The 15,784-nt window shown below is 48.8% G+C and overlaps 2 protein-coding genes across 30 annotated transcripts in view; one reads left to right on the forward strand and one right to left on the reverse strand.

Annotated features, from left to right (window-relative positions):
* On the reverse strand, window positions 1–8,910 carry DYNLT1 (dynein light chain Tctex-type 1). 2 transcript variants are annotated; one of them, XM_069598841.1, is made up of 5 exons: window positions 8,423–8,910; window positions 5,779–5,820; window positions 1,156–1,279; window positions 714–791; window positions 1–554 (listed from the first exon to the last, which is right to left on the reverse strand). In XM_069598841.1, the coding sequence occupies exons 1-5, from the start codon at window positions 8,447–8,449 to the stop codon at window positions 514–516; spliced, it is 312 nt and encodes a 103-aa protein (XP_069454942.1). In that variant the 5' UTR covers window positions 8,450–8,910; the 3' UTR covers window positions 1–513. The 2 variants fall into 2 exon arrangements, with proteins under 2 accessions (XP_069454942.1, XP_069454941.1); XM_069598840.1 differs by having other exon boundaries at window positions 1–428; window positions 8,423–8,908.
* The window catches only part of SYTL3 (synaptotagmin like 3), a 98,002-nt gene continuing 89,344 nt past the window's right edge, over window positions 7,127–15,784 (forward strand). For 7 of the 28 annotated variants that reach the window (XM_069598807.1, XM_069598814.1, XM_069598812.1 and 4 more), the window contains exon 1: window positions 13,106–13,203. The gene's annotated coding sequence lies outside the window, so the exon portion shown is untranslated. Of the gene's footprint in view, window positions 7,792–11,606; window positions 11,797–12,885; window positions 13,204–15,784 lie in introns of those variants that run through there. The other 21 variants (XM_069598829.1, XM_069598821.1, XM_069598833.1 and 18 more) reach the window with 15 other exon arrangements.

Here is a 15,784-nt window from a genome sequence, read left to right on the forward strand (position 1 = left end):
TTTAAATTGGAATAATTTATTATTCTAACAAAAAGTACAAAGCATGGAAAATTAGTGTATTTGAATCATTTCAGAGAGTAGAGAAAGTTTCACACTAGCAGACTTCGGCTTTTAGCACCTTTGAGAAGAAACATTCAGAGTTAAGACAAGTGGCAGGACAGGCTCCAGACTACCTGTGATGACAACGCCTCTGACTTGGTGTGCAGGTCACAGAGAGCAGTGTGGTTGTTTCTTTTCTCTACATGTTGAGAGTGCCACAAAAACACACTTAGGATGAGAAAGGTGATCGCTGAATAGCCGGCTGGTGGTTAGAAGATGGGAGGGAAGGGGTGCGGTGGAGGGGGCGGGGCGGGGCTGTCAGATGGACAGTCCGAAGGCGCTGACAATGCAGTACATGGTCTTGTTCTCCCAGCGCACGGTGCAGCTCCCTGCAGGGGGAAGGAGGCAGGCCGCCCTGAAAACCCGAAGAGCTGGGCCTTCCAAGTTCTCAGGATCAGGCCAAACACTCAGGACTCAACTCTCTGTAGCCAACAAAGAAGGTCGGCCCGTCTCTTCTATAAAACGTTTTGAAAGGTGACTCTAATAAATAATGCATTCAAAGACATGCAACAACCAACACACATTGCCTAGAACACGGCTTTGAATAGTCTAGGTGGCAGCAGGGTCCCTTGGGGACGTGCCGGGGACAAGCCTTCCGGGGAAGGAAAACCTACCGTCAGTGGAGCTGTCCCAGAAGCACGAGCTTGCCGTGTGCAGGCCGGCTCCGTTCTTCTGCATGATCACACAGGTCACTACAGAAAAACAAACTTTTATTAGAGGAATCTACTTGGCAACACACATTCTTCTCTGTCCTCATATGTGTAGTAGATCACGTGGCTGACGTTCAAAATGAAAATGATTGTAGGGGTAGAGCGCCTGGTCCTAGGAAGCTGACACCTCACCACGCGCTTACTCTAAAAGCAGCGGATTTGAAGTGCTGTGACGTCCAGGGACGTGGTCCGCAGTCGTTCCCACAGCCACGCGGCCCAGGTGGGTGTGCACAGGCCGGTGACATGCTCCTCCAGAAACCGCCTCTGCTGTCTCCTCTCCCACACTCCCTCTCAGCAGTACTTAAAGAACCACCACCACCATCAACCAGAAGCAAAGGTGCGTTACCGATGTACTTAAATGGCTTCCCCAGCTTGGTGAGCTGGCTTAAGGTCTGTTCCACTACGTTTGTGGTCCACTGATTGACTTTGCTGTGCTGATAGGCGTTGCCACCGATGGCACTTTCTATGGCCTGGAAGACAGAGCACAGCCGGTCACTGTCAGCACAGCACCCCTTCCGGCCGCTCCTGAGGGCAGCGCAGTGAGCACTGCGCCCTACGACCTGCTAAGTTACACTCTGCATAAGGTGAAAGTAAGCTTGTTGGGAACCATGAGTACTCCTTTGTAGACAGACCTTTTAACTGTATCATATCCCATTCGAATGCTTTATCTTTCACTTTTATTATCATCTTTAAATTTTTGGCTGCACTGGATCTTAGTCGCAGCACTTGGGATCTTTGTTGCAGCGGGTGGGTCTAGTTACTCCATGGCACATGGGATCTAAGTTCCCCAACCAGGGATCGAACCCGTGTCCCCGGCAATGGCAGGCAGATCCTTAATCACTGGGCTATCAAGAAGCCCCTTCATTCATTTTAAATGTTTGTCTGTCTTTGGCTGTGCTGGGTCTTCGCTGCTGCACGGGCTTCTCCTCTAGGTGGGACGAGAGGGGGCTACTCTCTAGTTTCGGTGCTTGGACTTTTCACTGCTTCTCTCCTTGTGGCACGTGGGCTCAGCTACTCTGGCTCCCGGGCGCTAGAGCAGAAGCTCAACAGCTGTGGCACCCGGGCATGGCTGCTCCTTGGCATATGGGATCGTCCCAGATAAGGGATCGAACCTGTCTCCTGAACTCGCAGGCCGACTCTTTATCACTGAGCCATCAGGAAAGCCCTCGTTATTCATTTTTTAAAAATATGTAATTATATAGCATCTGTCAAATTTTTTAAACATTTTGACTGAATTTAATGTTTGCTGTTGTGATTAATTATCTAGAGATAAGCAATGCATTTTCTTCCCACTGTAGTTAGAAAATACTTCCCTTTGCCTATTGCTTTCTTAAAAGTACAGTAGATAGAGGAATCTGTGGGTTGTATAATCAACAATGTACAAACCTATCCAGATAATCATGTGTTTACAAATACTTCCTTTATTCAGCATTTTCTGGTAATGTTATCACAGAAGTATGTTTTTCAGAAAACTAAAGAACTGCTCTATCTATTCCAAAACCTTATTTAAGCTTGTGACACATTTTTTTATTATGAAATTCCTTGTTTTCTCTTCTGCGTTGTATTCTGGGACGGTTCATGCTGTGTGCTTCAGGGGTTATTCAGGAATACACATGATCCCTGGCCTCACCTCTTGGTGAAGTTGGTAGTGAGAATATTCCTATTCTATGATTTTCTGGGCCTTTTATCCTGATGCCTGTCCTGGTTTCAGGGGACAAAGGTATTAACAGGTCTGGGCTCAGCTTTGTCAAATAGGGCTTCCCAGATGGCTCGGTGGTAAAGAATCCAGTTGCCAATGCAGGAAGTACAGGAGACTCAGGTTCAACCTCTGGGTCGGAAAGATCCTCTGGAGGAGGAAATAGCGACCCATTCTAGTATTCCTGCTGGGATAATCCCATGGACAGAGGAGCCTGGCAGGCAAGTCCGTGGGGTCACAATGAGTTGGACATGGCTGAGCGAGCAGCTCTGTCAACATGGGGGCTGTGCTCAAGCTAAACCACTAACTCTAGCCATTCTTTCCACATTCACTTTGGAATTCACTGTTTTTCAGGGAGGGAGGAAAACCTTCCTAGAATTTTGGACCCATCCAAGTTTACTATGCAGTACTTAACAATAGCTAGAGCACGGAATTAACCTACTGCCCAGGGGCAGAAAAAGCTGCTGAAGTTGAGTGATCGGGTGATCAACGAGAAAGGAACGCTGACTGCAATGTTACTTGTGCTTCCAGGGAGACTGGGAAGCTCTGACTGCAGTTGTATCAAACTTGCTGCCTGGCAACCAAGTCAGTTCAGTTCAGTTCAGTTCAGTGGCTCAGTCGTGTCTGACTCTTTGCAACCCCATGAATCGCAGCACGCCAGGCCTCCCTGTCCATCACCAACTCCCGGAGTTCACTCAGATTCACGTCCATCGAGTCAGTGACGCCATCCAGCCATCTCATCCTCTGTCGTCCCCTTCTCCTCCTGCTCCCAATCCCTCCCAGCGTCAGAGTCTTTTCCAATGAGTCAACTCTTCGCATGACGTGGCCAAAGTACTAGAGTTTCAGCTTTAGCATCTTTCCTTCCAAAGAAATCCCAGGGCTGATCTTCAGAATGGACTGGTTGGATCTCCTTGCAGTCCAAGGGACTCTCAAGAGTTTTCTCCAACACCACAGTTCAAAAGCATCAATTCTTCAGCGCTCAGCCTTCTTCACAGTCCAACTCTCACATCCATACATGACCACAGGAAAAACCATGGCAACCAAGTCAAAGACTGCAGAAAACAGGTGAGACCCAAGGAGACTTCCTAACAAACCAACTCCACTTCTCACAGTTCTAGTGAAACTAACCCACCTTCCTGCTCCCCACTGTGTTCCTAAGAAACACTGTAGTTTGAAAAACAATGAAAAGCAGAGTGTTATAGATCCTGCAAAGCAACTAGAAAATGATGCCTCGTGTGGAATACTGTATATGGCAGAACAAGATCACTTCGCCTTTTAATCACTTTGCTTTTTGATGATGTTCACAAAAATAGGTTGGAGTTCTTTAATCACTCTGGCATTTGTCAATAACTTGCATTAACAACAGTTTGCATTAAAGTCAACTCCAAATCATATAGAAAACTTCAAATGGTATTGTTCAACTGATCATCTAATGACTGTCTTTGAGCCACCAGCTTCACTATGTGCTCAAGGTACAGGGGTCTGGGGAAACAACCGACCAGGAAAACTGTTTCTGGCCTTGGTCCTGCCCCGGCGCTCTCCCCAGTGCCCCGCACTAGTCCAGACACCCCCACCTCCCTACAAATCCCTCAGACATACCAGGACATTCCTTACCACAGGGCCCTTGCACTTGTTCAGTCTGGAATATCTGTTCCCCTCTTTTCACTAAGTTAACCCAAAAAGCCTCTTGAAAGTGAAGAGGAGAGCGAAAAAGTTGGCTTAAAGCTCAACATTCAGAAAACGAAGATCATGGCCTCTGGTCCCATCACTCCATGGGAAATAGATGGGGAAACCGTGGAAACAGTGTCAGACTTTATTTTTTGGGGATCCAAACTCACTGCAGATGGTGACTGCAGCCATGAAATTAAAAGACGCTTACTCCTTGGAAGAAAAGTTATGACCAACCTAGATAGCATATTCAAAAGCAGAGACATTACTTTGCCGACTAAGGTCCGTCTAGTCAAGGCTATGGTTTTTCCAGTGGTCATGTATGGATGTGAGAGTTGGACTGTGAAGAAGGCTGAGTGCTGAAGAATTGATGCTTTTGAACTGTGGTGCTGGAAAAGACTCCTGAAAGTCCCTTGGACTGCAAGGAGATCCAACCAGTCCATTCTGAGGGAGATCAGCCCTGGGATTTCTTTGGAAGGAATGACGCTAAAGCTGAAACTCCAGTACTTTGGCCACGTCATGCGAAGAGTTGACTCATTGGAAAAGACTCTGATGCTGGGAGGGACTGGGGGCAGGAGGAGAAGGGGACGACAGAGGATGAGATGGCTGGATGGCATCACTGACTCGATGGACGTGAGTCTGAGTGAACTCCGGGAGTTGGTGATGGACAGGGAGGCCTGGCGTGCTGCGATTCATGGGGTCACAAAGAGTTGGACACGACTGAGCGACTCAACTGAACTGAACCCTACGTTTGCGGCTGCCCCGGTAGCTCAGCTGGTAAAGAATCCGCCTGCAATTTGAAAGATCTGGCTTAGATCCCTGGATTAGGAAGACCCCCTGAAGGAGGGCATAGCAATCCTCTCCAGTATTCTCGCCTGGAAAATCCCCACGGACAGAAAAGCCTGGCGGGCTACAGTCCGTGGGGTCACAAAGAGTCAGAAACAACTGAGCAACTAAGCACAACACACACAGGAACCCTCCTCTTCTGTTTCCTCCAGATCCCAGCTCTGAGCTCACTAGATGGGTTAATCCCTCACAGTAGCACATGAGGAATGCAGTGTGATTATCTGATAAATGTCTGCCCTCCCCTCCCCATTTTGTAACCTCTCTGGGCGTCAGTCCCCTGCACGCACCCTTGACATGTATTTTTGAATGAACGAGCCCATTCCTATCATCTAAAGGGGGTACCACGGTCAATAGAGTGGATGGTTTAGGAATGTAAAGAAAAAAAATGAGCCCCAAGTGTAGCAACAGGTCTTGAGTGACTAGAAGTTGTTCAATTTTTTAATATTCACTCTCCATTAAACATTAGAAGTATTTATTTGTATATCATGAGTCTTTTATGCTAAAAGGTTATAGAACCAAGCCTTAGTGACAGTCAATAATAATGCCAGTATATAAAACCTCCTGTCTCATTCAAAATATATAATTTACATAATATGGGAGTAATTCTTATTTAGATATTCATTGAAGTAACAACTGTTATTTGAAATGCCAAAACACAGGCTCAGCTGAAACAACTCCAAGATAGTATTTAAAACACATTATTTTCACTCATATAAGCCATTAATCAAACATTCAAAAAAGAAGCACTTCTCCTCTTACCTCCTTTACGATGTTGCTCACTTCATCAACAACAAAAGCAGTCTGTAAGGGAAAAAATTAGTCAAGCCCGATTGATTTAAAAGATCCTTTCCCACTGCAGTGATTAATGCAAATTTAGGTAATGAATATAATTTAGAAATGAAGACCTTAAAAATAATCTAACCAGGCTGTTCATTTTACTGAGGAAAACATTAAGTAGCTCTGAGGACCACAAAGCTAGTGAGAGGCAGGAGACTCAGGGTACACGTATACAGTTTCAAGGTTTTTTGTTTTTTTTTTAATTATGCCATGACCCATAAGACTAAGTTCACTTTAGATCTCAACCTGTCCATCCATTTCAGCCGGCTGCGAGGATCATTAACAAATATGGAAGTTCAATGAGTTACTTGACTTTTGTATGAATTAACTCTTTTCCTAATGTAAACTAATCAGGAGGTTTGAAACTTAAGACGTTTTGGATTTTGAAACCACTCTTAGTGGTAAAATTTACAATGACTTTCCTATTTCTGGTTAATATTTTCCTTCTCAACTGTGTCCGGCTTCAGGACTATACAGTCAGCTGAAGGCATGGGGGTTCTCAGCCAGTATGTCAAGATGAACTGGGAGGTGGGCTGCCAGCAGTCAGAGTTTTAGTGGTTTTCTTTCTTTTTACATGGGGTGCATCTGAATGGGTACAAGGTCCCCTGAGTCCAGGAACCTCATTTCCTGAGCTCTGTGAGCGCTTTCCAGGGGGCAGCCCCAGCCCTCAGCCCCAGTGCATCCTGGTGGGACAAAGGCAGAGAGGTGGGCAGGGAGTATTCTCCCCCACTGGGCTGCTGACCACGAAGCCCAGTTCCAGCGATGCCCCTTCCTCTGCAGGAGAGTCAGGAGCTGACTGCCTGAAGCCCCTCACCCACTGTACTCAGAAGTCATGCCTGGAGACAAAGCCAGCTCACCAAGGTAACGAAACTCTGTAGTATCTTAAATTACTTCTCCAAGTTTAAAAGACCCTTCCAAGAGGCCTCAGTGGTTCTAAACCATACAAGAAAGTCCCTGTGTGAGCTTCCATGCGGTTAAAATATGAGAAAGGGTGAGGGGCATTTCAGTGGACTTTTAGTGGAAAGTACAGCAGTTGTACAGAATCCACTGGCAGTTTCAGCTTCTGCAGGAAAGATGAACGGAGCAGAGTTACAAAGATGCCAGTGTCCACGTGAAGTTAGGTGTCCACGTGAAGTCAGCAGACGTGGGGGTCAGGTCTGTTACTGTAGGTCAGTAAACAGGGAAGGCAGGCCTACTAGAGAGAAGACAGTCATGGTCCAGCCTCCAGGGCTTTATCTTATGTAAAACACACACCATTCTGTTCAGCCCCTTCATTTCTCAGATATGCAGTTGAGATCTGGAATAAGGAAGTCACTGAGCCACCTCCTTGGTGAGGGCCAGAATGAGAAGGCAGAGTATTAAAAACTCCGGTTTAAAGGACTTCCTCTATATTTCCTTCCTCAAAGTTACTCAATAATTCCTGTAATACAAGCCATTCTCCAATGACTGCAGTTGACAGGGAAAAGCTGTTCCCTGGCCACCTGCTCCTGAACTGTGGCTTCTCCCTGAACATTCCCTAGGTTGCTACCACCCTTCGGACACTGATGGTGACACTATCATAGAAGGTTCGTGCTGGTTGGGAAGGCTGCCTAATACACAGGGCTCCATTTATTTGTACTTCAACCAGAACTATTTAGCGAGAAGAAAAGGGGCAACTATTCTGTGAGAGCAACAGCCATCAGCTATCATTCCCTGAATGCTCGTCAGACGGAAGGAAAGCCAGGACACAGCACACGTTGTTACAGTGAATACCTTCTGCCTGGCAAACAGCTGTATGCTTTACCCGACTTCTTCAATGGGGCAATGACTACCCGCCCCACCATCCCACCAAAATCGGAGCTATCGGACTGTCTTCTAAAATGAAATGTGAGTGACGGTGGCCACGGTGGGCGTGTGCACAGCGTGGAGAGCAGGAGAGGAACCCAAGACAAAAAGGCAGGTTCTCGCGGGCGCGTCTGCCTGCTGCCCGCGGCCAGAGCAGCAGCGGTCCAGGACTGGGGGCCCCTTGGGGAGCTGTAACTGGGGGTGCGGGTCAGGTGTGCATGTCACTCTGGAGACTCGCAAACATCAGCCGGCAGACGCACACGCGGCCTTCAGCTCCCCCATCTGCCTGGGCAGGGGTCTGCGCTCGGAGTAAAGGGCGCGAGTGACGGCCGGGGTCGGGGGACGCAGGGGACCGGGAGACGCAGGGGGTCCGGGGACGCAGGGGGTCCGGGGACGCAGGGGTTCGGGGGCGCGGGGGGTCGGGGGCGCGGAGGGCCGCGGGCGCGGGGGGCCGGGGGCGCGGCAGAGGCGATCCCCGGGGGATGTTGCGCCCCCGGAGGAAGGCGTCCGGGCCTGCGGAGCCCGCTCCCGGAGGAACGACGGGAGGCGCGCCCCCTCCGCGCCCCCGGCCCCCGGGCAGGGCGAAGACGCCCGGAGTCCGCCAGGCAGTGGGTCACCCCGAAGCTGTCGGCGGGGCGCCGGGAAGGGCCACCGCCCAGGCCCAGAGGCAGCCCGGGCGCCCGCACACGGCCCTGGCTGCCCCCGCCCGTCCCCGCCCGTCCTGTAGCCCACCGGGCGTTACCTCCTCGGCGGCCTGGTAGTCTTCCATCTTGCCGCCCGCGCGTCGCCACCGCCTCCCCAAGTGGCGCACGCTGCGCAGGCGCGCTCAGCCCCCGCCCCCGCGCCCAGACCGCGCCCCCGCGCTCGCGCCCCGCCTCCTCCAGGGCACCGCCCTGTCCCTCGGGCTCGTGCTCCCCGGGGCACCCGCAGTGCCCGCGGGATGGGACCCGCCTCTCCTCCCGCCGTCAGGGAGACGCGCGTCTCCTCGGGGACACCTTCCCTCCACCAGGGTGTCCCGGCAGCTCCCTGGACAGTTCAGTTCAATCGCTCAGTCGTGTCCGACTCTCTGCGACCCCATGGACTGCAGCACGCCAGGCCTCCCTGTCCATCAACAACTCAGTGGAGTTTACTCAAAACTCATGCCCATTGAGTCGGTGATGCCACCAAACCATCTCATCCTCTGTGGTCCCTTTCTCCTCCCGCCTTCATTCTTTCCCAGCATCAGGATCTTTTCCAGTGAGTCAGTTCTTCGCATCAGGTGGCCAGACGATGGGAGGTTCACCTTCAGCATCCGCCCTTCAAATGAATATTCAGGACTGATTTCCTTTGGGACTGACTGGTTGAATCGCCTTGCTGTCCAAGGGACTCTCAAGAGTCTCCTCCAACAGCCTTAGCTAAAACAAAACAAACTGGAAAAAGTCAGGCCGGGAGGGGAAGGGCTGTCCCGGCTCCTCCCTGAAGTTTGTACTCTGTTGGATTCCTTTGAACAAGCAAGTGGGTTTGGACACCTAGTAACAAATTGTAAAGTGATTTCGGAACATGACGGGCTGTCTGAGATATTGTTTGCAGCCCCCTTGGGGGTTCCAGAATTAGGAAACTTTAGATTTGAACGAAGCTTACCTTTGGGGAAGTAGGTTTTGCATATAATTTTTTTTCCCCCTTCAAGTACCATTAAATAAGGTAGAATATGTAAAATGCTGCACACTTCCTGGCAGCCTTAACCAGAATGATCTAGGCATACCTTTAACTTGTAGACAAGCGAATTTATAAAAATTAGTGGTTGCCCTGGGTAATTCTCAGCAGCTCTCCAAGAAGGGCTGGGATAGATGTATCAGCTGGCACATGATCTGAGGTTAAAACCTTTGACTTTGGGGGCTACATTTTCTGTTGTTTTTACCACACCCTCTCCAAAGCCCAGTAGCTAAAAACCACTTCCCATCCTCCTAGGAAGGGTTTGACCACCGGACCCTGACACTTTGCAGAATTAAGCTGCAGCACCCACATTCAGTTCATCTGCAACCCTTGTTTCTACGCTATAAAAGCTAAGTTCCATGCTGGCAGAAATCCAATTGATTCACTAATGGATCCCCTGCCCCATCAATTGTACCTGGCCTGTGGTCATCAATTGTACCTGGCCTGTGGTAAGCACACAATTAAAAGGTGTTAAAAGAATGATTTTCCCACACATTAGTTCTGCTTCCTACCCAGTTGCAGACTGGGAGTGGAGGAAAAGGCAATCACCTTCCTGATTTGTGGGGAAGGGGAGAGGGGAGGGTGAAAGACACAAGGCTGCCTTGCCCTGGACACCTGACCTGACCGAGAGGACCTGCTGGGTGGCGACAGGCTGCTCTCTCACACCTGGTTTCTGCTTCTCCGATTCTGGCTTCCACTCACTTTTCCCAGTGTTTCAGCCTCAAGCCTCAGTCTACACGGGATGCTAAGCCTGCCATTTCTGTGTTTTGTCTTCCCCACATCTAGCTTCTCCTGAGATCCCAAGATCTCTTTTTAGGTGTCCTTCTTGGTCACTTGACCCCACCTGCCCAGTTCCAGCTCCTCAGCGGCTCTGCCCTCTTTAGCCAGGCAGGGGCCTTTTCCCTCTTCTGATTTTCTTCTGCTTCCATAGGGAGGCCCCGTAGGCCCACTAGCTAAATTACGTGCAAAGCAGGAGCGGACAGGTTCTGAGTGAGGTTTGAGACCTCTTTTCTAAATTGTTCCACAGCCTTTTAAGAATTTCCTGATTCAAGTGAACTTCCTGAAGGGCTGCTGGGATACGGCCTTGATAATGCTTTTGAATCACATGGACAGTATAATGTGTGCGCTCAGTCATCCCCAAATCTGCAGCCTCATGGACTGTGGCCCTCCAGGCTCCTCTGTCCATGGGATTCTCCAGGCAAGTATACTGGAGTGGGTTGCCATTTCCTACTCCATCTTAAGTTCTATTGTGACTGAAAGTCACCAGCATGTGCATAAATCAACAGAAAACACGTGAATGTGAACTGTTTAAAAACTTGATATGACGTCATCGTATCTGCATTGGTCCCACTCTCCAGTTTTAACTGTCAAAGAATATTCATTCAGGGATCTTAATACACGTCATAGTTATATTGAGTCTGCCCCAGAAATGGACGAGTTGGTCCGTTTATCTTCAGGGCTGTGTGTTCACTTAGCACGCATGCAGTGAGTACTCACTTTCTGGCAATCTGTGAGCTTCAGTGGAAGCTGCAGAGTTGACTAGGATATGGCCTCTATGGAAAAATTTGAAAATCGGATTTCTGTCAGTGCGAGGACTTGAATTCTCTAGGCTCAGCGATGTTGCAGTGCTTGGGAAAACGCAGTGCAAGTGTTATGGTCTGCCCAGTTGATGCACACTTTGTTAGGGCTAAGGAATTTAAAATCACCGTGGCAGCTGGCAGGTGACTAGCACTTCTGCTCTGCCAAGAGTCCATCAGAAGTCCTGGAGTATAAACACACTGACTCAGAACTGCTCATGAATCTCCCGTTCTCAGCCGTACTTTAGAATAATGTTAAGTTTTTGTGCAGTCAGTGGATTGGATCTTGGGTTTGTTTTTCAATTTGGGGCTTAGCCATAGGTTGGCAGGTATTGTGTGCTTTCTTTCTTTCGAGTGGACTCTCTTAAATACACTCTTTGGAAATAAGGATTGGTATTGTCAATGCCTTATTTAGCAAGTGTGAGCCTAATAATCCTAGCCGTGTCACCTCAACAAATGATATCCACAGCCACAGCTGTGTCTCCTGGTGTTGTCTGGGCTCTGCAGCCCTTTGCCATCCAAATCTTATCCTGTGTATGTTCGAGGTTTTCCTTCCTTTTCCTGAGGTTAGGGGTGTGTTACTGAGATGTACAGTGGAGTCATGCCAAGTCACTAATAATGATGATACATATGATGATGAAGACAGCAGTTGCAAAACACTCTAGTCTGAGGACTGTAATGTTATAATGGAGAAGAAAATAGACTTGGGTCTAACACACATCAAAGGTGAGAATCCTGTGCTGAGAAATCACGTGCTCACGAGAAGAGCTAAGAAATGCCTGTGTTTAGGTCTGCTGCCATCTGCGAAACACAGGCACAGTGGGACTGAAACGCCTCTGTACCAACGGCGAGTGGCTGTTGCTCTGAACCCCCTGGGTCTCTCTTCCTCCCGTCCTGGCCCCCACCCCTCATCCCCAAGACCCAACAACTAAAGGATAACTCAGGGCGCAGTGGCTGATTTTCTTTCTTTCTTTTTTTTTTTTTTTAGTGAAGTATTTATTTGCTACACCATGCAGCATGTGGGATCTTAGTTCCCCACCCAGGGATCAAACCTATGCCCCCTGCATTGGAAACACAAAGCTTTAACCACGGGATCACCAGGGAAGTCCTTGACTGGCTGATCTTCATGCTGTGATGGTTATGAAATAGTGTATCTGTTCTGTGTATATGAAGTCATGCGCACACTGCACCAGTCAGCATAGGCATGGTTAGAGCTGCAGAAACAAATGACCCTAGACTCTAGGTGGGTGATGACAACGGAGGTGTATTTGTCGCTCACATCCATGACCATTGCAGCTTTGCTATGGCTCTGCCCCATGTCTTCTCCACGCTGGGACCAGGTGGATGGGGCAGCCTGACTCCAGAGTCACTGAGGGGGAGGGAAGTCCGGGGGATGGTGGTGTGAGTGCTGGTTAGGAAGGTGCTGCTCATAAGGGCACACATTTTGTCATTCAGAGCAGCTCCAGAGACGCTGCTCAAAATTCTTTTCTCGATAGGGATGAATTCACTTAGGGAGAATTTATCCAGCTGTTCTTATGATCTGTGTCATATTCCATGTGTACGCTGTGTGTGTGCTCTGTCGCTCAGTCATGCCTGACTGTTTGCAAACCCATGAGCTATATCCCGTCAGGCTCCTCTGTCTATGGGATTCTCCAGGCAAGAATACTGGAGTGGGTTGCCGTGCCCTCCTGCAGGGGATTTTCCCAACCCAGGGATCGAACCCACATCTCTTGTGTCTCCTGCATTGGCAGGCGGGTTCTTTACCACCAGCGCCACCTGGGAAGCCCCCTATGTACGCTATGCTTCTATGCAATTTACCCCCAAAAGTCCAGGCCAGTCTTGTTATAAGTTGACTCTTGAGTTAACAGCTGCTCTTTGAGCTGTGATGACACAGTCATTTACACTTGAGGTCAGTGAGAAGCCTCTCGCAAAGGTGGGAACATTTGACTAACTGAAGCCTCCAGTTTCCTTGGGGGTTTCCTTGCTTGAGTGAAACACTGCGGTAGCATAGCGTGGTCTTTCCTCCAGCTAAAAACGTAAACTGTTGGCCTTCAAGAGCGCCTGGGTGTGGTTCCAGGTGGCTTTGTCCCCGGGATCCTTGGTGACGTGGAGCTGATAGCCACAGAGGCTCTCAGCGCCCGCCCAGCCCACCGGAAGGAAAGAGAAGCACGTCAGTGGTTCTAACTCGAAGAAAGCTTGACTTCCTTCCCCAGAGCGAGCTCCCCTGGTCTCCTCTCTTGAAGCTGAGGCAAAGGTAGGCTGAGCATCCGAGTCCAGCCCTTGTGGTGGGTTGTTTGAAGGGTGGGGTGGGTAGAGGTTACAGTTAATATAACTTCTCTTACACTGATGACTTTGAAAAGGTGGGGAAGAACAGCAATGAGAAATTAGACAAAGGATGACTTGTCATTTCATTGAATAGTATACATTGTGACCGTAGGCTAAGAATGATTTAAATGGAATGGAGGAATACTTTAGAGTTAATTAAGAAACAATCCACACTGAAAAACACTCTCCCAAAGCTGTATGGTGTGAATTTTTTCAAAGGCAGTGATGAGCGTCATTTGGTTTCCTTTTTGGCCTGTACATTCTTATACATACAGTTTATTACTATTTTGCTCTGCGTTTACTTCACAGATTCCGATTTTTTTCATCCCCTATAATCTCTAGTCTGGAGGTGGACCATAAATATAATTCAAAAAAATTTTTAATTAAGTTAGCTGGAGTCTAATTTAAATGTCTTGCAATTCAGCTTCTTTAGCCCCGGAATAGAACTTCTTGTCAAAAGGAGAGATTATGGGAAGAAAATACATGTTAGCGGTTAAGTATCTTACTCTGCTAAGTCGCTTCAGTTGTGTTCGACTCTTGTGACCCCATGGACTATAGCCCGCCAGGCTCCTTTGTCCATGGGACTCTCCAGGCAAAAATAACTAGAGTGGGTTGCCATGCCCTCCTCCAGGGGATTTCCTAATCCAGGGACTGAACCCACATCTCCTGCATCGGTGGGCAGCTTCTTGACCACTAGTGCTACCTGGGAAGCCCAAATATCTACTAAGAAGTTAGAACTGGTATGAAAAAAGATTATTTATCCAAGACAGTAGAAGACTCTAAATTCTTAACTTTTCTGTCTAAACAAAGCATAAGGCTTTGGAGTTAAACAGACCCAGATTAGATTGTGAGTTTAGGTAAGTTACTTAATTGTTGCAAGCCTCACTCTGCTCATCAGTAAAATGGGTGTCTTGATGGCATAAGGCTGTAACGAGGACTGAGACTGTTCGCGCAAAGAATGTGTCAAGTCTTCTGGTCCAGAGTAAATGGTAAATAAATAGTAGGGGTTGGTACAACAGAAATTACAGCAACTATTATGAGTACTACCTCATGTAAAGAACAAGGTATTAATATCAGTTCTCATTTCTTTATCCCTTCACGAGAAAAGATCAAGTTTAAGTCTGAAATATCATGGGTTTCTATTGCAGTGTTTAGCTTTGATTCTGAAAAAGCACTTGGGTTTTTTTTTTGGTGGCAAGGTATCTATGTGAATGAGAAAGCCTAGACTCCACCGTGAGTGGTGGGGGCCTTTCCAGAAGAGACTTCCAGCCCTCTCCTGTCTCGGTTTAGATGTCAAGTTTTCTAGACTTAAGCCCACATATGCACAATGTCATATATTAAGGACAGAGTTTTGAGGGACCTGAAGCTTATATGACACCTGGAGCCTTCTTTAAGGAAACAGATGCTAATACAAGGTCAAGTCCAGGGCCTGGCAGGTGAGGTCTGAAGTCCGAGGTCACTGGCTTCTGAGAAAATCCACTTCTGGCTCAGAGACCAGAGACATAAAGAGTTTCTAAAGGCTCATCTCCATTCCCATGCCATTCCTGAGGGACACCAGGTGAATCTTCTCGCCTTTGTAAGAAGGAATCCGTCAAGCCTGTGAGCACCACCCTGCCTTCACCTGCGTCCTTAGTGTGGACGAACCAGCGGTCCCTGCAGCTGTTGTGGACGCCTGTGAGGACACTCCACGAGCTAAAAAGAGAGATGACACTTTCAGATGGATCAGCGGGGTCTGTGGAGCCGCTCACCTTTCCCCTGCATTCTAGGTAGAAAGTACTGTGGCCATATTCAGAAGAAAAAAGCAAACTGCAGCTTCTCAAGGAAATAGCTGTGGTAAAACACAGCAGCGGGGGGTGCTGGCTCTGGAGCCGGGCTGAGAGCAGGGGCTTGGCTGAGGCTTCAGCGCTGGGCTCGACCTCTAGCTTGAGTTGAAAGTCTGGCCGGAGATGACAGTGTTCACACGCAGGCGCCTCGCCTGATCGAAGCGTCTCCTCTCCTTCACGGGTGGGGGTGGGGGCGTGGGGGTGGGGGCGTGGGGGTGGTTGATGCCCCCGTTCCTTTGATCCGATGACCAGCTGCTCACAGATGACCATTAGATGGAAGAGCCTGCAGATAAAGAGCGTTTCCTTTCCCGTCCCCCTTTCTCCTACTCGCCCCCAGGTTTCACATTTCTTGTACTTTTCTTCCCCTCGTCAGCTCTGAAAAGCCGAAGTCAATCTTGGCTGTTAGGCGGAGGGGAAAAAAAGAGCAAGCGTGGTTTCAGAATTCACACAATCAGATGTTCCATTTCTCTGGCAAAGGAGGGGTCCCTCACGTTCCCCTTCGGAATGTCTTTCCCACACACTGCCCCCCACCACCAGCCATTTCTGCTCTCTCCACGAGTAGCGAATCCCGCCTTCCCCTGAGCATTCTCTTCTGCAGATCCTTGAGTCTTTTTACTCACCCTGTCAAGTTGTCGCTTATTTGTTCACCTTCCCACTCCCTGGCTGGAATGCGAGCTTTTCAATTGC

The sequence above is a fragment of the Ovis canadensis genome, chromosome 8 (genome assembly GCF_042477335.2).
Source record: "Ovis canadensis isolate MfBH-ARS-UI-01 breed Bighorn chromosome 8, ARS-UI_OviCan_v2, whole genome shotgun sequence".
Taxonomy (NCBI): Eukaryota; Metazoa; Chordata; class Mammalia; order Artiodactyla; family Bovidae; genus Ovis; species Ovis canadensis.